The sequence below is a fragment of the Mercenaria mercenaria genome, chromosome 9 (assembly GCF_021730395.1).
Source record: "Mercenaria mercenaria strain notata chromosome 9, MADL_Memer_1, whole genome shotgun sequence".
In the NCBI taxonomy this organism is placed as follows: Eukaryota; Metazoa; Mollusca; class Bivalvia; order Venerida; family Veneridae; genus Mercenaria; species Mercenaria mercenaria.
This window is the reverse complement of record NC_069369.1, coordinates 4206547-4231061: the sequence shown is the minus strand read 5'-3', so window position 1 is coordinate 4231061 and position 24515 is coordinate 4206547. Positions and strand designations below refer to the sequence as shown.

The 24515-nt window shown below is 37.6% G+C and overlaps 1 protein-coding gene across 1 annotated transcript in view; it reads right to left on the bottom strand.

Annotated features, from left to right (window-relative positions):
- Positions 1 to 24515, bottom strand: part of LOC128559646 (uncharacterized) — a 196527-nt gene that overhangs the window by 21707 nt on the left and 150305 nt on the right. Inside the window, exon 9 of the mRNA XM_053551956.1 lies at positions 3166 to 3402. Within this exon, the coding sequence (XP_053407931.1) occupies positions 3166 to 3402 (237 nt within the window). The remainder of the gene's footprint in view (positions 1 to 3165; positions 3403 to 24515) is intronic.

Genomic DNA, 24515 nt, shown 5'->3' with positions numbered 1-24515 from the left:
GACAAGGTCAAAATAGCTAATTCTGGCCCTTTCAGGGGCCATAACTCTGGAACCCATAAAGGAATCTCGCCAGTTGAAGAAAGGAACCAAGATCTTATGGTGATACAAGTTGTGTGCCAGTTTGGTAAAAATCAAATTATAAATAAAGCTGCTATTGTGCAGACCAGGTCAAAATAGCTAATTTTGGTCCATTCAGTGGCCATAACTCTGGAACCCCATTAAGGGATCTGGCCGGTTTAAAGAGGGAACCGAGATCTTATGGTGACACAAGTTTTGTGCAAGTCTGATTAAATTCAAATCATAAATGAAGCTGCTATTGTGCAGACAAGGTCAAAATAGCTAATTCTGGCCCTTTCAGGGGCCATAACTCTGGAACCCATAAAGGAATCTCGCCAGTTGAAGAAAGGAACCAAGATCTTATGGTGATACAAGTTGTTGGCCAGTTTGGTAAAAATCAAATTATAAATAAAGCTGCTATTGTGCAGACAAGGTCAAAATAGCTAATTTTGGTCCTTTCAGGGGCCATAACTCTGGAACCTATAATGGGATCTGGCCAGTTCAAGAAAGGAACCGAGATCTTATGGTGATACAAGTTGTGTGCAAGTTTGGTTAAAATAAAATCATAAATGAAACCACTATCGTGCAGACAAGAAATTGTTGACGCACGGACAGACGGACGGACTGACGACGGACAACGGACGAAGGGTGATCACAAAAGCTCACCTTGTCACTATGTGACAGGTGAGCTAAAAACATAAGAGCGCATCTTATCTAAATTGTGTAAAGATAATTTGTTCCAGTTAAGCAAACAGCAGTAGTGCTTTATTGAGAGTTAAAAAGACAGTAAGAAATGTCTTTACCATTCAATAAAAGACAACTTTTGGTTTAACTAGAGTTATCACAGGACTGACGAATTATACCCCCACAATATGGCCTTGTCACAGAACTTAGCCAGTGTCAACTGAACTTGCTTGACCTTTGACCTACTAACCTCAAAATCAATAGAGGTCATCTGCTGGTCATGATCAACTTCCCTATGAAGTTTCATCATCCTCCGCCCAAGCGTTCTCAAGCAATTGTCCGGAAAATGTTAAAATGTTCAGGGTCACTCTGACCTTTGACCATTGGAACTCAAAATCAATACAGGTCATCTGCTGGTCATGACCAACCTCCCTATTAAGTTTCGTGATCCTAGTCCCAAGCGTTCTGAAGATATTGTCTGAAAACTGTTTAAATGTTCCGGGTCACTGTGACCTTGACCTGTGACCTACGAACCTCAAAATCAATCGGGTCATCTGCTGGTCATAACTAACCTCACTATCAATTTTCATGATTCTAGGCCCAAGCGTTCTCAAGTTATCATCCGTAAACCGTTTAACTGTTTCATGTTATTATGACCTTGACCTTTGACCTACAAGCTTCAGTCAAACTGAAACCGTTTAACTGTTACGAGTCACTGTGACCTTGACCTCTGACTTACTGACCTCAAGGTAAAACTTGACCTGTATTTCATGATGTTACATTCTGTGTACCAAAATTTATGATCCTAGACCCAAGCATTCTCAAGTTACCATCCAGAAAACATTTAACTGTTCCGGGCCACTGTGACCTTGACCTTTGACCTACAGACCCCAAAGTCGAACTTGACCTGTATTTCATGACGTTACACCTATGTTCCAAAATATATGATCATAGGCCCGTGTTCTCAAGTTATCATCCGGAAACCGTTTAACTGTTCAGGGTCACTGTGACCTTGACCTTTGACCTATTGACCCCAAATATGAACTTGACCTGTATTTTCTGATGTTACACCTGTGTACCTAAAATTATTCAAATCAATAAAGCCTTTCATGAGTTATCATCAGGAAACCACAAAAACCAACAGACTGACTGACCGCCAAGCTCACTCCTATATACCCCCCTGAACTTTGTTTTGTGGATGTATAATTACTAGAGAAGTTCAGATGACTGTATGACACTCGGTAAAATTCTGCCTTTCATCATACATTGTTGTAGAATATGGTATTCTTCATCAATTTCATGGTGAGTAGACCACTGAAGAATTGACAACAAACAAGAGGCCCTAAGTCGCTCACCTGTGTAATACACCATAACAGTGTTAACATGTTTTACCTAGTGATTTCATGGACACAAATATTCTGACCAATTTTTATTAATTTAGACCAAAAAGGTGGCCTCTTGAGTGTAAACAAGCATTTTCTTTGATTTGACTAAGTTACCTAATTTTTTACCCCACATGACCCAGATGTGATCTTGTCCAAAATTCCTTGAAAACAAACATTTTGACAAAGTTTCAGGAAGATCTGAGCAAAAAAGGTAGCTCTAGAGTGTATACAAGCTTTCTTATGAATTGACCTAGTGAGCTAGTTTGTGACCCCATGTGATCCAGATTTGAAATTGTCCACGTCTTCATGGTAACAAACATTCTGACCAAATTTTATAAAGATAGAATCAAAAATGTGCCCCCTAGGGTGTAAACAAGCTTATTATTTGATCTGAACTATTGACTTAATTTTTTACCCCACATGACTATATGAATTAAAGCAGTTCGGTCTCTTTGTGCTCTGTAAGTTGATCTGATAATCTACACATCCAACGTTAAAAGGGATATTAGCTCCAACCCTTACTTGAAAGGAACCTGGCATCACAGCAAAATGTACAAAACTTTGTTTACTGAAATATATATATTGTATTTCATCCATAAATGTTCTCCTTGAAATTCAACCTCATAACTGATTTTAACTCTCAATAACAGTGTTACTGCACTTCCTTATTCATACACAAGCTGTCCTTCTGTACAGCCTATCTTACATTATTCTTCAGCTCTTTTACATTTAACTCAGTTTCAAGCCCTTTCAAAATTTTATTGAGGCAACATTCTGACCATTGTTCATGAAGACTAGCAACAACAACCTCCAGTGTGTTAAAAATGCAACTGTTGATGATGACGACTGAAGATAGGCTTACAAGGGGACAAGGCTAATTAAAATCTTAAGAGTCAGAGGACAATGACTTAAATATGATTTTATCATATCAAAGACAATTGCCCCACCCAGGGATGAAACCTACAACCTCTTAATTTTTAGTTCTATACAATACCAACCAAGCTATCTTGGATCTGATTAGTGGAATAGTCAAACTTACCTGCTGGAAAGTATCATAACTGTAGTCCAACAGTGCGGCATGGTATATAAATTTGAAACCACGATCCCTCAAATTATATGAATCTGTGACAGCTATTTCTCCATTGTGTATACCATCTGGATATTTCTTTTTGCATTGGTCAAGCAGTGATGTTCCTGCAAGTGTTAAGAGCTCCTGTGAAACTTTTCCTTTTGTCAAATTCAAATCTTTGTTTGTTGTATTAACAAGGACATCTGCCTGAAAGAAAAAAACATTTTTTTTTCAAAACTATGTCACATAACATCTGAATCCATTCATCATTACAGTTAATTTCAGATTTTTCCCCCATGATATTCTACACACACAAAAATTAAACAACAACAAGAGCTCGCAGAACATGAAATGCCCCACTTGATGCATTCAGTAATTGCACAAGGAACAGAAATTATTTAGTCACTGTACACAAAAGTTCTACTGTTCTGGGTCAATGTGACCTTGACGTTTGACCTACTGACCTCAAAATCAATAGGGGTCATCTGCTGATCATAATCAACCTCCCTATCAAGATTCGCTACACTAGGCTCAAGCATTCTCAAGTTATCGTCCGGAAATGGCTTAACTGTTCCGGGTCACTGTGACCTTGACCTTTGACCTACTACCTCAAAATCAATAGAGGTCATCCACTGGTCACGATTAATTTCCCTATCAACTTTCATGTTCATCTTTAGTTATCAGCCGGAAACCGTTTAACTGTTCCTGGTAAATGAGACCTTGACCTTTGACCTACTAACCTCAAAATCAATACGGGTTATCTGCTGGTCATTATCAAACTCCCTATCAAAATTCATGATCCTAGGCCCAAGTGTTCCAGAGTTATCATCAAAAAACTTGTTACTGTTCCGGGTCACTATGACCTTGACCTTTGGTATACCGACCTCAAAATCAATAGGGGTCATCTGCTGATCATGATCAATCTTCCTATCAAGTTTCATGATCCTAGGCCCAAGCGTTCTCAAGTTATCATCCAGACACGGTTTAACTGTTCTTGGTCACTGTGACCTTGACCTTTCATCTACTGACCTCAAAATCAATAGGGGTCATCTGCTGGTCATGATTAACCTCCCTATCAATATTCATGATCCTAGGCCCGAGCGTCCTTGAGTTATAGTCCGGAAACCGTTCAACTGTTCCGGGTCACTATGACCTTGACCTTTGACCTACTGACCTCAAAACCAATAGGAATCATCAGCTGGTCATGACCAACATCCCTATCAACTTTCATGATCCTAGGCCCAAGCATTCTTGAGTTACCATCCAGAAACTGATTGGTCTACATACCGACCAACAGACCGACTGCAAAACAATATACCTCTCCTTCTTCGAAGGGGGGGTATAACTAGACTGTGTCTGGGGCACACCCTCACTGGTACATTTGTCAAAATTAAGGAACAATAATTCAAATGTTTGCAGTCTTAAAGGGGTATAGCCTCAACAAACATATTAAAACAAGAGGGTCATGATGACCCTGGATCGCTCACCCGAGTAATATGAGCTACATGTTTAAAATGTCAAACGATGCAAAAATATTAAGAAAGTAGGTGAGTAGGTCATATTCATGGTCACTGAAAGTCAGTTTTAAGATCGGTGTGCAAAACTGTATATGTCATCTAAATTTCAAGGCTGTATCTTAAACAAAAGTGTCATGATGACTCTATATCGCTCACCTGTTAAACTTGGCCTTGAAATCATCAAGATTAACATACTGACCTAGCTTCATAAAGATACGGTCATAAATTTGGCCTCTGCAGTGTTAACGAGCTTTTCCTTTGATTGAAGTGGTCACCTGGTGTTTTACCCTACATGACCCAGTTTCAAACTTGGCCTAGGTATCATCAAGATAAACATTCTTACCAAGTTTCGTGAAGACAGGGTCATAAATATGGCCTCTAGAGTGTTAAAAAGCTTTTCCTTTATTTAAGCGGGTGACCTTGTTTTTGACCCCACATGACCCAATTTCGAACTTGTCCTAGAAATCATCAAGATAAACATTCTGACCAAGTTTCATGTAGATAGGATCAAAAATGTGGCCTCAATGGTGTTAACAAGCTTTTCCTTTGATTTGACAGGATGACCTAATTTTTGACCCCATATGACCCAGTTTTGAATCTGGAATAGGAATCATCAAGATAAACTTTCTGACCAAGTTTCATGAAGATATGTCACAAATGTGGCCTCTAGGGTGTTAACAAGCTTTTCCTTTGATCTGACCCGGTGACCTAGGTTTTGACCCCACATGAACCAGTTGCGAACTTGGCCTTGAGATCATCAAGATAAACATTCTGTGCAAGTTTGTATCAAATCAAAGCATAAATGAAACCTCTATATGGCTGAAAGAGCCAAATAGAAAATTTTGCTCCATTCAGGGACAGTAACTCTAGAACCCATGACGGAATCTAGCTGGTTTTCGAAAGGAACCAAGATCTTATAGCGACTTAAGTTGTATGTAAGTGTGGCTAAAACCAAATGTAAAATGTCACTTCTATCATGTTCACAAGGTAAAAATTAACAAATTTTGGCTCTTTTAAGGGACAACCTGGGGCCGTAACTCCTGAACCTATGATTGGATCTGATGGATTCATCATGAAATCCAAGATCTGTTGTTGTTAAAGATATTTTGCAAGTTTGTATCAAATTAAACCATAAATGAAGTCTCTACATGGCTGCAAAGGCCAAAATAACAATTTTTTGCCCTTTAAGGGGCCATAGCTCTGGAACCCATGAGGGATCTGGCCAGTTTTCATAAGGAACTGAGATATTATGCCAATACAAGTTGTGTGCAAGTTAAAAGTTAAAAATGTGGTCTCTATTGTGTTCACAAGAAATTGTGGACAGACGGACAACGGACAATCACAAAAGCTAAAATCAAGAAAGTAGGTCAGTAGACCACATTCATGGTCACTGAAAGTCAGTTTTAAGATTGGTGTGCAAAACTGTACATGTCATCCAAATTTCAAGACCCCACATGAACCAGTTGCGAACTTGAACCTTGAGATCATCAAGATAAACATCTGTGCAAGTTTGTATCAAATCAAAGCATAAATGAAACCTCTATATGGCTGAAAGAGCCAAATAGAAAATTTTGCTCCATTCAGGGACAGTAACTCTAGAACCCATGATGGAATCTAGTGGTTTTCGAAAGGAACCGAGATCTAAGCCTTCAGTTGTATGTAAGTGTGGTTAAAATCAGATGTAAGATGTCACTTCTATCATGTTCAAAAGGTAAAAATTAACAATTTTGGTTCTTTTAAGGGTCAATCAGGGGCCGTAACTCCTGAACCTATGATTGGATCTGATGGATTCATCATGAAATCCAAGATCTGTTGTTGTTAAGATATTTTGCAAGTTTGTATCAAATTAAACCATAAATGAAGTCTCTACATGGCTGCAAAGGCCAAAATAACAATTTTTTGCCCTTTAAGGGGCCATAGCTCTGGAACCCATGAGGGATCTGGCCAGTTTTCATAAGGAACTGAGATATTATGCCAATACAAGTTGTGTGCAAGTTTAATAAAAATTGTTTGCAAAATGTGGTCTCTATTGTGTTCACAAGAAATTGTGGACAGACGGACAACGGACAATCACAAAAAGCTAAAATCAAGAAAGTAGGTCAGTAGACCACATTCATGGTCACTGAAAGTCAGTTTTAAGATTGGTGTGCAAAACTGTACATGTCATCCAAATTTCAAGACCCCACATGAACCAGTTGCGAACTTGACCTTGAGATCATCAAGATAAACATTCTGTGCAAGTTTGTATCAAATCAAAGCATAAATGAAACCTCTATATGGCTGAAAGAGCCAAATAGAAAATTTTGCTCCATTCAGGGACAGTAACTCTAGAACCCATGATGGAATCTAGCTGGTTTTCGAAAGGAACCGAGATCTTATAGTGACTTAAGTTGTATGTAAGTGTGGCTAAAACCAAATGTAAAATGTCACTTCTATCATGTTCACAAGGTAAAAATTAACAAATTTTGGCTCTTTTAAGGGTCAATCAGGGGCCGTAACTCCTGAACCTATGATTGGATCTGATGGATTCATCATGAAATCCAAGATCTGTTGTTGTTAAAGATATTTTGCAAGTTTGTATCAAATTAAACCATAAATGAAGTCTCTACATGGCTGCAAAGGCCAAAATAACAATTTTTTGCCCTTTAAGGGGCCATAACTCTGGAACCCATGAGGGATCTGGCCAGTTTTCATAAGGAACTGAGATATTATGCCAATACAAGTTGTGTGCAAGTTTAATAAAATTGTTTGCAAAATGTGGTCTCTATTGTGTTCACAAGAAATTGTGGACGGACGGACAACGAACGATCACAAAAAGCTAAAATCAAGAAAGTAGGTCAGTAGACCACATTCATGGTCACTGAAAGTCAGTTTTAAGATTGGTGTGCAAAACTGTACATGTCATCCAAATTATAAGGTTGTATCTTAACAAGCAAATTCGATGAATTGGTATCCCCCGCCGAAAGGGTCTGTGGTGAGGAACGGCAAAAAATATATCCAGCAAAAAGTTAAGAATGTTATAAAGAAGCAAATAATTTTATTAGTCAAAATCAAATTAACAGAAAATGAATGCTTTTTTTGGGGGGAGGGTGGAGGGTACAAAACTTTACATGTTGATTATAAATATTAATGGAAAATTAAAAATGAAAAAAAATATATATATATTGGGGGGATGGGGGGGGGGTGTTGTGAGGGGGGGGGGGTGTGACCAAGGGAAGGTGGCGACCCCAGGTGTGGGTACACAACTTCACATGTTTATAATAAATATTCATGGAAAAGAATGAAAGAAGTTTAATGAAATTCTTCCAATTGGTTGGTTTGTTATGTACAAATCTGTGGATTTTTAAACAATTAAAGGGCAATAACTGTATTGAAAATTGACCAATAAAAAAAGAAAATGACAGGCATCATCAAAGTATGTTGGTTCTATTGGTCTATTTCAAGTTTCATGAAATTTTACAGACTTGATACTGAGAAATGGCTGCAGACGTGTATTTTTCATTAAATCAAGGGCAATAACTCTAAGGGAAATTGACCAATCAAAAAAAAAAAAAAAAAAAAAAACTTGACAGGCATCATTGCAGTATGCTGGCTCATGTTTATTTCAAGTTTAATGAAATTCTACCTGCTAGTTACTGAGAAATGGCTGCAGACAGACATTTTTGTGCATTTTTCATTAAATCAAGGGCAATAACTCTAAGGGAAATTGACCAATTGGAAAAAAAGGGCATCATCGCAGTATCTTGGTTCATGTCTATTTCAAGTTTGATGAAATTCTACCTGCTAGTTACTGAAAAATGGCTGCGGACGGACATTTTTCATTAAATCAAGGGCAATAACTTGAAGGGAAATTGACCAATCAAAAAAAACAAACTTGACGGGCATCATCACAGTATGCTGGTTCATGTTTATTTCAAGTTTCATGAAATTCCACCATGTAGTTACTGAGGAACGGCTGCGGACGGATGGACAGACGGACGGACTGATGCCATTTCAATACCCCTTCCCGATTTCATCGGCGAGGGATAAAAAACAAGAAAGTAGGTCAGTAGGTCACATTCATGGTCACTGAAAGTCTGACCAAGTTTCATTAAGATATGGTCATAAATGTGGCTTCTAGAGTGTTAACTAGCTTTTCCTTTGATTTGACCTGGTGACCTAGATTTTGACCCCGCCTGACCCAGATCTAAAATTGACCTAAAGATTATGAAGATTAACATTCTGACCAAGTTTCATTAAGATATGGTCATAAATGTGGCCTCTAGAGTGTTTACTAGCTTTTCGTTTGATTTGGCCGGTGACCTAGTTTTTGACCCCACATGACCCTGATTCAAAGTTGACCTAAAGATTATCAAGATTAACATTCTGACCAAGTTTCATGAAGATATAGTCATAAATGTGACCTCTAGAGTGTTAACAAGGTTTCCTTTCATTTGACATGGTGACCTAGTTTTTACCCCAGATGACCCAATATCGAACTCGTCCAAGATTTTATTGGGAGTAACATTCTGACCAAGTTTTATTAAAATTGTGACCTCTAAAGAGTTAGCAAGCTTTTCCTTTGATTTGACCTGGTGACCTAGTTTTTGACCCAAGATGACCCAATATCGAACTTGTCCAAGATTTTATTGAGGGTAACATTCTGACCAAGATTCATTAAGATTGGGCCAAAATTGTGACCTCTAGAGTGTTAACAGTCAAATTGTTGACAACGGACGGACAACGGACGACTGACGACGACGAACGATGGACACAGGGTGATCATAAAAGCTCACCATGAGCACTTTGGGCACAGGTGAGCTAAAAAACAACTAGAAATGTGTCCATGGGACAAAGATGCCCCCACTACATGACAAAGGACACAAATTTTTTCCAAGGTCAGGGGCCATAACTCCTACAATACTGAATGAATCCAGACGCGAAACCCAGGTGCACAACCGCAAATGCTGATCAACATTCCTTTAAACTTTGGTGACTCTAGGTCAAAACTTTTTGAGCTACGCATGACACAACATTAAAATGACAAATTTTTCACTAAGTCAGGGGCCATAACTCCTACATGACTGAATGAATCCAGACGCAAAACCCCAGGTGCACAACTGCACATGCTGACCAACATTCCTGTAAAGTTTTGTGACTCTAGGTCAAATACTTTTGGAACTACGTGCGACACAACATTAAAATGACCAATTTTTACAAAGCCAGGGGCCATAACTCCTACATGACTAAATGAATCCGGATGTGAAACCCCAGGTGCACAACTACACATGCTGACCAACATTCCTGTAAAGTTTTGTGACTCTACGTCAAATACTTTTGGAGCTACGCGCAACACAACATTCTAGGAAGGATGGACGGACATGGATGGACTAGGGCAAATCTATATGGCCCCCCCAATGGGGGGGCATAAAAAAGTAGGTCAGAAGGTCACATTACACATGACCTAGATTCCAACTCGACCTGAAGATCATCAAGGTTAACATTCTGAACAAGTTTCACGAAGATACAGTCATAAATGTGGCCTCTAGGGTGTTAACAAGCTTTTCCTTTGATTTGACCTGGTGATCTAGTTTTTGATCCCATCTGACCCAGATTTGGACCTGACCTAAAGATCATCAAGATTAACACTCTGACCAAGTGTCATTATGGTATGGTCATAAATGTGGCCTCTAGAGTGTTAACTAGCTTTTCCTCTGATTTGACCTGCTGACCTAGTTTTTGACCCCACCTGATAAAGATTTGATCTTGACCTAAAGATCATCAAGGTTAACATTCTGACCAAGTTTCATTAAGATATGGTCATAAATGTGGCCTCTAGAGTGTTAACTAGCTTTTCCTGAGATTTGACCTGGTAACCTAGTTTTTGACCCCACATGACCCAGATTTGAATTTGACCTAAAGATCATCGAGATTAACATTCTGACCAAGCTTCATGATGATACATTTATAAATGTGGCCTCTAGAGTGTTAACAGTCAAATTGTTGACGACAGACGGAGAGATGACGACGGACGACGGACACAGGGTGATCACAAAAGCTCACCTTTGAGCACTTCATGCTCAGGTGAGCTAAAAATTCACTATTTTGGCTATTTCAAGGGCCATAACTTTGTAATAAGCGCTAAGATTCTCAAGAAGAATGCCAAGTGTGCAGGGTCACATCATGATAAAGACTCATGCAAGGTTTCATGAATTTACATCAAACACTTTTTGAGCTAGGCATGTCATTACGTGAAAATGTGCATTTTTGACTATTTAATGGTCCATAACATTAACAAGAGGGTCATGATGACCCTGAATCGCTCACCTGAGTAATATGAGCCACATGTTTAAAATGGCAAACCGATGCTAAACTATTAAGAAAGTAGGTCAGAAGGTCAAATTCATGGTCACTGAAAGTCAGTTTTTAGATTGGTGTGCAAAACTGTACATGTCATCCAAATTTCAAGGCAGTATCTTAAACAAGAGGGCCATGATAGCCCTAGGTCACTCACCAGAGTAACACATCATAACAAACATGTTTGACCTAGTGACTCAGTTTTTGATACCACATGACCCAGTTTCAAACTCTTCTGAGTTTTCAAGGAGATAAACATTCTGACCAAGTTTCATGAAGTCTGGAGCAAAAATGTGGCCTCTAGTGTTGTTTTCCCTTTGATTTGGCCTAGTAACCTAGTTTTTTTACCCAAAAAGACCTAATTTTTAACCAGCCAGAAATTTCATGAAGACAAATATTCTGACTAATTTTCATTAAGATTGGACCAAAAAATGTGGTCTGAGTGTAAACAGGCATTTTCTTTCATTTGACCTAGTCTTTGAACCTGGATGATCCAGATTAAAACTCGTCCATGATTTCATGAAAACAAACATTCTGACAAAGTTTCACGAAGATTGGAGCAAAAAAAGTGGCCTACAGAGTATAAACAAGCTTTTCCTTTGATTTTACTAAGTGACCTGGTTTTTGACCCTATATGACCCAGAGTCGAAATCATACAAGACATCATGATACCAAACATTCTGGCCAAGGTTTATGAATATTGAAAAAAGGTGTGGCCCCTAGAGTGTTAACAAGATTTTCCTTTGATCTGACTTAGTGCCCTAGTTTTTGATCCCACATGACCCAGATTCAAACTTGGCTCGAGGATCAACAAGATAAACGTTCTGACCAAGTTTCATGAAGATAGGGTCATAAATATGGCCTCTATAGTGTTAACAAGCTTTTCCTTTAATTTGACTGGGTGACCTAGTTTTTGACCCCATATGACCCAGATTCAAGCTTGACCTAGAAATCATCAAGACAAGCATTATGATCAATTCTCAAAAGTTTCAAACTTAAAATGTGGTATCTAGAGTGTTAACAAAATTTTCCTTTGATCTGGCCTAGTGACCTAGTTTTTGACCCGACACGATCCAGATTCAAACCTGGCCTAAAGATTATCAAGATAAACACTCTGACCAAGTTTCATGACGTTAGGGTAAAAAATGTGGCCTCTACACCCGTGCGAAAAGAGAACAGGAAATCCTGGGATTATCCCAGGAAGTCCCAGGACTATCCTGGGATAATGTCCTGAAAATATCTCAGGAATTCCTGGGATAGTCCTGGGACTTTTCACACCGTTAAATGGGACTGAGACAATCCCAGGATTTTCCTATGAACAGGAAAAAAACAGGACATCAGAACTATAATTTATTATATTGTCCTGTTCTCAGGATATCCCAGGACAATTGTCCTGTTGTCCTTTCTTCAGGAAATCCCAGGAATTCCTGTTGTCAGGACATTTCAGGAGAATTGTCCTGTCTTCAAAAAATCCCAGGAATTCCTGATGTCAAGAAATCTCAGGACAATTGTCCTGTCTTCAGGAAACCCTAGAACCTTGTAAACATGATTTGAAATTCACTTTGGCGGGAAATACAGTTAAGAAATTGACTGTTAAATTTCAATAAAATTTATGTGAACAGTAAGAGTATTACGCAAGGATTATCATTTCCTAATATTAACAAATATTTTATAATTAAAATGCATACATCATGTACACAATCTGTCATAGCAGAAATATTAATTTCTTGGCACATCAAAAATCAGCTCAAATATGTGCAATCATGGCAAAAAATCTAGGCGAAAATACTATTATTTAGTCTAAAATCATCAAATTATGAGCTTCATATTGAGCAAAAAGCTCTTATTATTCTATGATCTGTTCAGCAGAGTGAAACTGTCTTTCATCAAACATGTACAGATAACCTAAACTGTAATAACACATTTCTGACTAATTTCAAAGAAAAATACTTTCTAAATAACATTGTTTTGTAAAATCATTAAATAAAGGAATACATTAGGTATTATTTCTAAACGTTTATACAGAAATAATTTGCTAACTTACCACAAGTATAGAATGTATTCCTATTACACTGACAACACCACAGCACAAGTGCTTAATGATGCAGTTTCTCCCAAAAAATGGGTCTGCAACACCAGGATGTAATTAACTTACTAGACCATTACAAGATCATGTTTCAAATTAATTACCATTTTTCAAACTGTATCTTTTAGAAAAAGTCCTGTCTTTTTCCTGTGCATAGGACAATTTTTCTATCAAGAGTCCTGTCTTTTAGTGTTAAAGTCCTGTCTTCAGGACTTTCTTGCAGCCTTGCTAAAAGAATCCCAGGATATCCCAGGATAATCCTGGGATTTCCTGAGAACAGGAAAATATTTCTGCATGGGCAGTGTTAACAAGCTTTTCCTTTAATTTAACTGGGTGACCTAGTTTTTGACCCCACATGACCCATATTCAAACTTGGCCTAGAGGTCATCAAGACAAACTTTCTCACTAATTCTCATGAATTTCAAACTTAAAATGTGGTCTCCAGATTAGAACTTGGCCTAGAGGTCATCAAGATAAACATTCTGACTAGTTTTTGACTCAGATGACCCAATATCAAACTCTCCAAGATTTTATTGAGGGTAACATTCTGACTAAGTTTCATTAAGAATGGGCCAAAACTGTGACCTCTAGAGTGTTAACAGTCAAATTCTGGACGACAACAACAGACGACTGACGACGTCGGACAACGATGGATGCAGGGCTATCACAAAAGCTCATCTTGAGCACTTTGTGCTCTGGTGAGCTAAAAACAAGAAAGTAGGTCAGTATGTCAAGGTCACAGTCAGGTGACCCATAATCACTTGGAGTCATCAGGTAATTATAATTAAACAGTCTAGGAAATATGATCTGATAATTTTTGAAGTATTTATTCCTATATAACTCCTATAACAAATGACCCCCAGGGTGGGGCCTTTTTTTACCCCAGGGGAATAATCTGAACAATCTTGTTAGACATCCACTAGGCAATGCTACATACCAAATAACAAAGGCCTAGGCCTAGGCCTTGAACTGTCAGACAAGAAGATTTTTTTCCCTATATGTCTATGTTAAATCTGGGACACCAGGGCAGGGCCTCTTTTCACCCCAGGGGCATAATTTGAACAAGAGGGCCATGATGGCCCTATATTGCTCACCTGTTATCATTGCACTTGAGGACAAGAAGGTCCTCAGAAAAAATATCTAAGTCCAAACGCCATGAACAACAAACGAAAGAAATTTAACCAAAAAGAAAAAAAAAAATTCTTACAAGGTACAGATATGTCAAAATACACCTAAAAATTGGAGGTACCATCCATGTTGTACCACAGAAAAGTGGTCACGGTTTTTCCCTATGGCCAATAATAAAAAAGTTACTAAAAATAAGCTATTTATAGTAACGTAAAAGGGAAGTAATTAAAAAGAAAATGTTGTAAGTGAACAAAAGAAGGATCTGCCAAATAAATCTGTTGACATAAATGAAATTTCAGATCAGTATCTTTATTAGTTACGGAGATATACCCATTTTAATTTGAAATAAAGGGAGGTAATCTGACATAAAATCAGCCCATAATTATCTACCCTGATTGGCTCAGTCCAACTAATGACAATAATGAAATTTCAAATAAGTCCTATAAGTACTTACTGATATAAAACCATTTTGACTACAATCAGGGGAGGTAATCAGATATAAAATAACTCTGGAACCTACGATTGGATCTGATTTGTCATGGAATCCAAGATTTATTGTTGTTGAAGATGTTTTGGAAGTTTGTATAAAGAAAAACATAAATGAAGTCTCTTTATGGCTGCAAAAGCCAAAATAGCCAATTTTTGACCTTTCAGGGGCCATAACTCTGGAACCCATAATGGAATCTGGACAGTTCAAGAAAGGAACCAAGATCTTGTGGTGATACAAGTTGTGTGCAAGTTTGGTTAAAATCAAATCATAAATGAAGTTGCTATTGTGCAGACAAGGTCAAAATAGCTTATTCTGGCCCTTTCCGGGGCCATAACTCTGGAACCCGTTAAGGGATCTGGCCGGTTCAACAAAGGAATTGAGATCTTATGGCAACACAAGTTTTGTGCAAGTTTGATTAAATTCAAGTCATAAATGAAGCTGCTATTGTGCAAACAAGGTCAAAATAGCTAATTCTGGCCATTTCAGGGGCCATCACTCTGGAACCCATAATGGAATCTAGCCAGTTCAAAACAGGAACCAAGATCTTATAGTGATACAAGTTGTGTGCAAGTTTGGTTAAAATCAAATCATAAATGAAGCTGCTATTGTGCAGACAAGGTCAAAATAGCTAATTCTGGCCCTTTCAGGGGCCATAACTCTGGAACCCATAATGGAATCTGGCCAGTTCAAGAAAGGAACCAAGATCTTATGGTGATACAAGTTGTGTGCCAGTTTGGTAAAAATCAAATCATAAATAAAGCTGCTATTGTGCAGACAAGGTCAAAATAGCTGATTTTGGCCCTTTCAGGGGCCATAACTCTGGAACCGATAATGGGATCTGGCCAGTTCAAGAAAGGAACCGTGATCTTATGGTGATACAAGTTGTGTGCAAGTTTGGTTAAAATAAAATCATAAATGAAACCACTATCGTGCAGACAAGAAATTGTTGACGGACGGACGCACGGACACACGACGGACGACGGACGAAGGGTGATCACAAAAGCTCACCTTGTCACTATGTGACAGGTGAGCTAATAATTTGGTAGAGGACCACAAGGCAATGCAACATACCAAATATCAAAAGCATAGGACTTACAGTTTCAGGCAAGAAGATTTTTAAAGTTTTTTCCTATATAAGTCTATGTAAAACTTGAGACCACCAGGGCAGGGCCTCTTTTCACCCCTGGGTTATAATTTGAACAATTTTGGTAGAGGACCTCAAGGCAATGCTACATACCAAAATCAAAGGCCTAGGTCTTGTGGTTTTAGACAAGAAGATTTTTAAAGTTTTTTTCTATATAAGTCTATATAAAACTTGGGATCCCCGGGGCGGGGCCTCTTTATCATCCCAGGGATAAAATTTGAACAACCTTCATAGAGGACCACTAGATGATGTCACATGCCAAATATCAAGGCTCTATGCCTTGCGGTTTTGAACAAAAAGATTTTTAAAGTTTTTCCTTTCGGTTGCCATGGCAATCAGAGTTCTGCATGGAATTCAATTCTTTGAACAATTCTGAAAGGGGACCACCCAAGGATCACTCCTGTGAAGTTTGATGTAATTCTGTCCAGTGGTTTTCAAGAAGAAGATTTTTTTAGAAAATGTTGACGAACAGACGATGCACGACGCACATTGAGCAGTCACAAAAGCTCACCATGAGCCTTTGGCTCAGGTGAGCTAAAATTAGGGGGTGGAGCCAGCCAAAAAATAAAAGGTGTACAAGTTAGTATCAAGATAAAGACTCATGCAAGTTTTCATCAATTTATTTCAAATACTTTTTGAGCGAGGCGTGTCACAAAGTGAAAATGTGCATTTTTGACTACTTCAGGGACCATACCTCTGGAAATAGGGGGTGAGGAAGACGAAAAATAAGAGGTGCACAAGTTCATATCATGATAAAGACTCATGCAAGGTTTAATCAATTTATATAAAAAAATTTGAGCTAGATGCATCACAAGGTGAAAATGTGCATTTTTTGACTATTTCAGGGGCCATAACTCTGGCAATAGGGGGCAGAGCCAAACCAAAAATAGGAGGTGTGCAAGTTCATATCATAATAAAGACTCATGCAAGGTTTCATCAATTTATATTAAATGCTTTTTGAGCTAGGCATGTCACAAGGTGAAAATGAAATTTTTTTACTATTTCAGGGGCAATAACTCTGGAAATAGGGGGCGGAGCCAGATGAACAAGAGCCATGTTACACATAGCTAATCCCCCGCCGGGCATATTATAATTGAAGGCTAAAGTTCCTGGCAAGTTAGTGTCTGAAAGTATTAATTTTGGGGAAAGCTTTGAAGAACCGTTTAGTTGTGGTCTGCATCAAGGGTTTTAAAGATGTGGAAGAAAGAATAAGTCAGTAGTGAGGTGGTTTACTGCTAAATTTTATTAATTTTCATGAACAGTATAGCTATGATGTTTTTCTATATGGCTACTGTAAAAAGAAGGAATGGAAAGCTAACAGGGAACAAGAGTGCCAGAATGTCACAATATATGCCCGTCACAGCAAATTTCTTTACTCTAGCAGCTGTATTTGCAAATGGCATACATGCCATATCTCCCGCCGGGAGGCTTTTTCTCCCGTATTTTCAGTATATCTCCCGGTCTCCTGCCGGGACATGAAAACCTCCCGTAAAAAAATAAATTCAGAAAAAAAGTCCTCTGTCGAAAAATCGTATCTCGGACCCAATGTAGACCTTTAGAAAATACTTGAAATTCAATATCGAGTAGCCCGGAAATACACTTCAGACATAATTTTCATAGTTGTCTATAATCCCTAGCTTGTTTATCGAGAGATACACGCCTGAGGCATTAATTATCTTACCACCTACTGTCACCATCTGCAAACAATTAACCATGCATTTAATCTTACCCGTAGGCAATTGTAAACATGCGAGATTTTAGACTGATTCAATAACATCAAAGCCACTGATCCGTAATTTTTCAAAACAATATGTAAACCAGTCTTAAAATTACGTCATTTTACCGCCACCTGCCAAAAAGTGTACTTTCGTTTTCGCTGACCTTTATATTTATCGGGAAACACTCTTTTCCCGTATTTATGAAGCCATCAGAGGATGAGACAGGTTAGTGCTAACACCGAGTTTATGTTTCTCAATTTAAATACTTGCACAACATGCAAAAAATCGACACACTCTTTTCCCGTATTTATGAAGCCATCAGAGGATGAGACAGGTTAGTGCTAACACCGAGTTTATGTTTCTCAATTTAAATACTTGCACAACATGCAAAAAATCGACAACAACTTAACAAAATTGGCGAGTTAATGTCACACAACACAGAATTTCGGACAAACATGAATTCGGATAAGGGAATTTTATGAAATAAATTGCAATTCATATTGCCCAAATAATTGACTGCCATTCCTTTGTGATATTGTCATGTTGCAATAATTAACAGGAGAACAATTCCCAGGTTAAATACATGTAAAGAAATGACTGCCCGTAAAAGACTGTTTTGACATGATATCTCCGCAATTTAATCTTTTGAGTATTGTATGCTTAAACATGTCATGTCAAAAAGATCACTCTCCCCAGATGCAGAAGCATCAACACATAAAGCGAAAACAAAGTTCCTGGTTCAATCTTTCATGGAATTCTGAATTTCCTTGGATTAAGTTAAGTGCTATAAGTAATAATCATGCATTCTGTACACAACTGTTGGCTCCACTCATCAATTCAATGTAAAAAAAACTTGATGATTTTTTCATGAAAACGGCTATTTAGCGCGTAAAAAGTGAGCGAATAAAAGTCTCCCTTATTTTTACCCAAATCTCCCTTAAAAAAAGCCCTGCTGAGGCAAAACTCCCTTATTGACCATCTGAAAATATGGCATGTATGAAATGGAATGTTAATTTTGTGGTTGTTTAGTAATAATCATTGTAAGTCTTTTGTTTTTTTAAATCAACAAAAAAACTCCTTACCAGGTAGAGATACCTTATATATAATAAAATACACCTAAAATTGGAGAGTAACATCTATGTTGTACCACAGAAAAGTGGTCTTGTTTTTTCCCTATGGTCAATTATAAAAATGTTACAATATAAGTTATTTATAGTAACAACTAAGGGAAGTTAATCTTAAAAAAAAATAAAAAAAATTTGCAAGTCCACACAAAAATCTTTATCAGGTAGAGATTGGTCAAAATACACCTCAAAATTGGATATAGCATGCATGTTGTACTACAGAAAAGTGGTCTCGATTTTTCCCTACGACTAGTAATGAAAAAGTTACAATAAAAGCTATTTAAAGTAACAACAAAGGGAAGTAATTCTAAAGAAGGGAACTGCGCATGACACTTTGTCTCATGATGGTGTATTATTGCGCCAAGTTACATCAAAATCCCTCCATGCATGAAGAAGAAATGCTTCGGACAAAGTCATTCTTGTATCTGACCTTTGGCCTCTAAGTGTGACCTTGACCTTAGACCTAGTGACCTGGATCTTGCGCATGACACTCCGTCTTGTGGTGGTGAACATTTGTGCCATGTTATATCAAAATCCCTCTATGCATAAAGAAGAAATGCTCCGGACAATTTTTTTTAAGAAAATATGATAAAGGGGAATAACTCAAAAAATTGGCAAGGTAGAGTTATTGTTCTTGCATACTGCACTTCCTCCTAATGTGTTCTATCAGTGTATGAAGTTTGAAGAAAATCCCTCCAGTACTTTTGGGGTTACGCTCCGGACAAAATGTTTTAAGAAAATATGATAAAGGGGAATAACCCAGCAGGCACAACAACGTTGAAACAACGTCAGACTTCGGCGTTGAAATATAGTTGGATTTGAAAGGTGAAATGACGTTGAAATTTCAACGTTGAAACAACGTCAGGATTTCAACCATATTTCAACGTTGAAATATGGTTGAAATCCTGACGGTTGGTGGTTGAAATATGGTTGAAATCCCGACGGTTTTTCAACGTATCTTAAAAGACATTTTTGTGATGCATTATAATGATGTCTTTATGACAAGAAAAAACAAGAGGGTCATGATGACCCTATATCGCTCACCTTTTAAACTTGGAATAGGAATCATCAAGATAAACATTCCGAACAAGTTTCATGAATAAAGGGTCATAAATGTGGCCTCTACAGTGTTAACAAGCTTTTCATCAAGGTGAACATTCACACCAATTTTTATGAAGATCCATTAAGAAATATGGCCTCTAGGAAGGTCACAAGGTTTTTCTATTTTTAGACCTATTGACCTACTTTTTGACTGCAGTTGACCCAGTTTCGAACTTGATCTGGATATCATAAAGATGAATATTCAGACAAACTTTCATACAGATCCCATGAAAAATATGGCCTCTAGAGAGGTCACAAGGTTTTTCTATTATCTAACCTACTGACCTAGTTTTTGACTGCAGTTGACCCAGTTTCGAACTTGACCTAGATATCATCCAGATGAATACTCAGACCAACTTTCATACAGATCCCATGAAAAATATGGCCTCTAGAGAGGTCACAAGGTTTTTCTATTATTTGACCTACTGACCTACTTTTTGACCGCAGTTGACCCAGTTTCCAACTTGACCTGGATATCATCAAGATGAATATTCAGACAAACTTCCATACAGATCCCATGAAAAATATGGCCTCTAGAAAGGTCACAAGGTTTTTCTATTTTTAGACCTACTGACCTAGTTTTTGACCGCACGTGACCCAGTTTCGAACTTGACCTAGATATCATCAAGAGGAACATTCTGACCAATTTTCATGAAGACCTTGTGAAAAATATGGCCTCTAGAGAGGTCACAAGGTTTTTCTATTTTTAGACCTACTGACCTAGTTTTTGACCGCACGTGACCCAGTTTCAAACTTGACCTAGATATCATCAAGGTGAACATTCTGACCAATATTCATAAAGATCCCATGAAAAATATGGCCTCTAGAAAGGTCACAAGGTTTTTCTATTATTTGACCTACTGACCTAGTTTTTGATGGCACGTGACCCAGTTTCGAACTTGACCTAGATATCATCAAGTTGAACATTCTGACCAATTTTCATGAAGATCTTGTGAAATATATGGCCTCTAGAGAGGTCACAAGGTTTTTCTATTTTTATACCTACTGACCTAGATTTTGATGGCACGTGACCCAGTTTCGAACTTGACCTAGATATCATCAAGATGAACATTCTGACCAACTTTCATAAAGATCCCATGAAAAATATGGCCTCTAGAGAGGTCACAAGGTTTTTCTATTATTTGACCTACTGACCTAGTTTTTGACGGCACGTGACCCAGTTTCGAACTTGACCTGGATATCATCAAGGTGAACATTCTGACCAATTTTCATGAATATCTTTTGAAATATATGGCCTCTAGAGAGGTCACAAGGTTTTTCTATTTTTAGACCTACTGACCTAGATTTTGACCGCACGTGACCCAGTTTCGAACTTGACTTAGATATCATCAAAGTGATCATTCTGACCAACTTTCATAAAGATCCCATGAAAAATGTGACCTCTAGAGTGGTCACAAGCAAAAGTTTACGCACGCACTGATGGACGCACGCACGGACGGACGGACGACGGACGCTGCGCGATCACAAAAGCTCACCTTGTCACTTTGTGACAGGTGAGCTAATAAGGCATTAATGTCTGTTTTAAATGTGAATTCCAACCATAATCCAACGAATATAAAAGAACTGGTATTTTAGGCATTGTTTTTTTCATTTATTTAGCACTTGTAATCAGCATGTATATTTTCTGATCTTTATTTCATAGATCTGTGATCGTCTTTTATCTAAATAACAAAGTAAGTCCATGTATAGCTAAGTTCTCAAAATCTTCATCACGGCAAAACAACTGGACCTGGTATCACCTGAAAATTTGTATAAAAGGATTTGAGTGTTTTACAATTATCATTTAAAATTTTCATGTAAATTAAATAAAAATGCAAAAACAGTGATGATGAATAACGTGCTGATAAAACAATTATTAATGGATGCATTTAAAATATTATCAACATTTTCTGATTAAGCTATATCCCCTCCAAGTTTTTAAGTATGAGTCGATTTTAAAGAAAGTGCAGATTAAACTAGAATGTGTCTGTAGGACACAGGGTGTGCCCCCCACAGGTACATTAGTCACAAATAAGGGGCAATAATTCAAATGTTTGCAGTCTTAATGGGGTATAGCCTCAACAAACATTTTATGAAAAGGGTTCATTATTCTAGGCCCTATACTTTTTGAGCTATGAGCATCACAAACAAAAAATCCACTATTCTGGCTATTTCAAGGGCCGTAACTCTGTAATAAGAGTAAGATTCTCAAGAAGAATGCCAAGTGTGCAAGGCCACATCATGATAAAGACTCCTGCAAGGTTTCCTGAACTTACATCTAATACTTTTTGAGCTAGGCACATAATTAGGTGAAAAAGTGCATTTTTTTACTATTTCAGGGGCCATAACTTTAAAAATAGGGGTGTGCAAGTTTATATCATGATAAAGACTTATGCAATTTTTCAACCATTTATATTAAATACTTTTTGAGCTAGGCGCGTCACAAGGTGAAAATGTGCATTTTTGACTATTTCAGGGGCCATAACTCTAAAATAGGGGGCATAGCCAGACGAAAAATAGGAGGTACGCAAGTTCATATCTTGATATAGACTCATGCAAGGTTTCATCAATTTATATGAAATACTTTTTTAGCTAGGGGTGTCACAAGGTGAAAATGTGCATTTTTGACTATTTCAGGGGCCATAACTCTAAAAATAGGGGGCAGACCCAAAGAAAAACAGGAAGTGCGCAAGTTCTTATCATGATTAATACCCATGCAAGGTTTCATGAATCTATATCAAATACTTTTTCAGCTAGGCGCGTCACACGGTGAAAATGTGCATTTTTGACTATTTCAGGGGCCATAACTCTAAAAATAGGGGGCGGAGCCAGACGAAAAATAGGAGGTGCGCAAGTTCATATCATGATAAAGACTCATGCAAGGTTTCATCAATTTATATGAAATACTTTTTGAGCTAGGCGTGTCACAAGGTGAAAATGTGCATTTTTGACTATTTCAGGGGCCATAACTCTGAAAATAGGGGGCGGACCCAAATGAAAAATAGGAGGTGCGCAAGTTCATATCATGATAATAAACATGCAAGGTTTCATGAATCTATATCAAATAGTTTTTGAGCTAGGCGTGTCACAAGGTGAAAATATGCATTTTTGACTATTTCAGGGGCCATAACTCTAAAAATAGTGGGCGGAGCCAGATGAAAAATAGGAGGTGCGCAAGTTCATATCATGATAAAGACTCATGCAAGGTTTCATCAATTTATATGAAATACTTTTTGAGCTAGGAGTGTCACAAGGTGAAAATGTGCATTTTTGACTATTTCAGGGGCCATAACTCTAAAAATAGGGGGCGGAGCCAGACGAAAAATAGGAGGTGCGCAAGTTCATATCATGATAAAGACTCATGCAAGGTTTCATGAATTTATATCAAATACTTTTTGAGCTAGGAGTGTCACGAACTTCGGACGGACGGACGGACGGACAGACGGACGGACGCACGGATGCACGGACAAGACCAAATCTATATGCCCCCACCACTCATGGGGGGGCACAAAAATACTAATGATATTAATTAAACATAATATTATTGATGGATATAATTACTAAGTTATAATAATGTTTAAAGAATTGTACTCACTTCCTCTGCACTGTTCTTTTGTACATGATGTATAAACAGCTAGCTTAAACCTCTATCAGACTAACTGAATTAATGTGTTAACTAACACCAGGATACAGGCGTGACTAATAGATAACATGTGTAGGGAGAGATGGACTTTGGTTACCATGGTTACAAACGGGTTATAAATTTTCCCAACAAATCCCAGTATAATCATCCCGAATATTTTAAAATGTATGAGTATTATTATAATTAAAGGTAATTAGACCATTTCGAAAAGAGCTAGACAGCACACAAATTACAATAACAAAGAGGAACATTTTTCGGGAAGTGCAAAAATATCATCTACAAGTTTTAGTCCATTTTCAGGAATTTTGGAACGCTAATAAATACATTGTATTTTGAAAATACAATAAAAAAATTTACCTGTCAGTTCTATAATGAATTAAGGAAATTATCAAACTTTTGAACCAGCATATCTATCTAATATCATATTTTTCCCCAACAGTTTAGATACAATCATAATCATTTTTTCGCGGAAAATTAAGGTAGATTTCTTATACTACATAGGTATTTGTTGATGCTATTTGAATTGTTTTGTTTCAACTAAAATAATCGGCAAGACAATGCATATATATATATAGTTTATATCTCTGACACTGGTCATGCAGATATCAACGATTTTTCAACGTTGAAACAACGTCGTAATTTCGACCATTATTTCAAAGTTGAAAGATCAACCTTATTTCAACATTGAAACAACGTTGATTTTTGACAGCATCTCTTCGTTGAGAGTCCGACGTTGAATCAATGTTGGATCAATGTTGTTTTATGACCTGACCATATTTCAACGTTGAAATGACGTCGTGTGCCCACTGGGTAACTCAAAAAATAGGCAAGGTAGAGTTATTGTTCTTGCACACTGCACTTCCTCCAAATGTGTTCTATCAGTGTATGAAGTTTGAAGAAAATCCCTTCAGTACTTTTGGAGTTATGCTCCGGACAAAATTTTTTAAGAAAATATGATAAAGGGGAATAACTAAAAAAAATAGGCAAGGTAGAGTTATTGTTCTTGCACACTGTACTTCCTCCGAATGTGTTC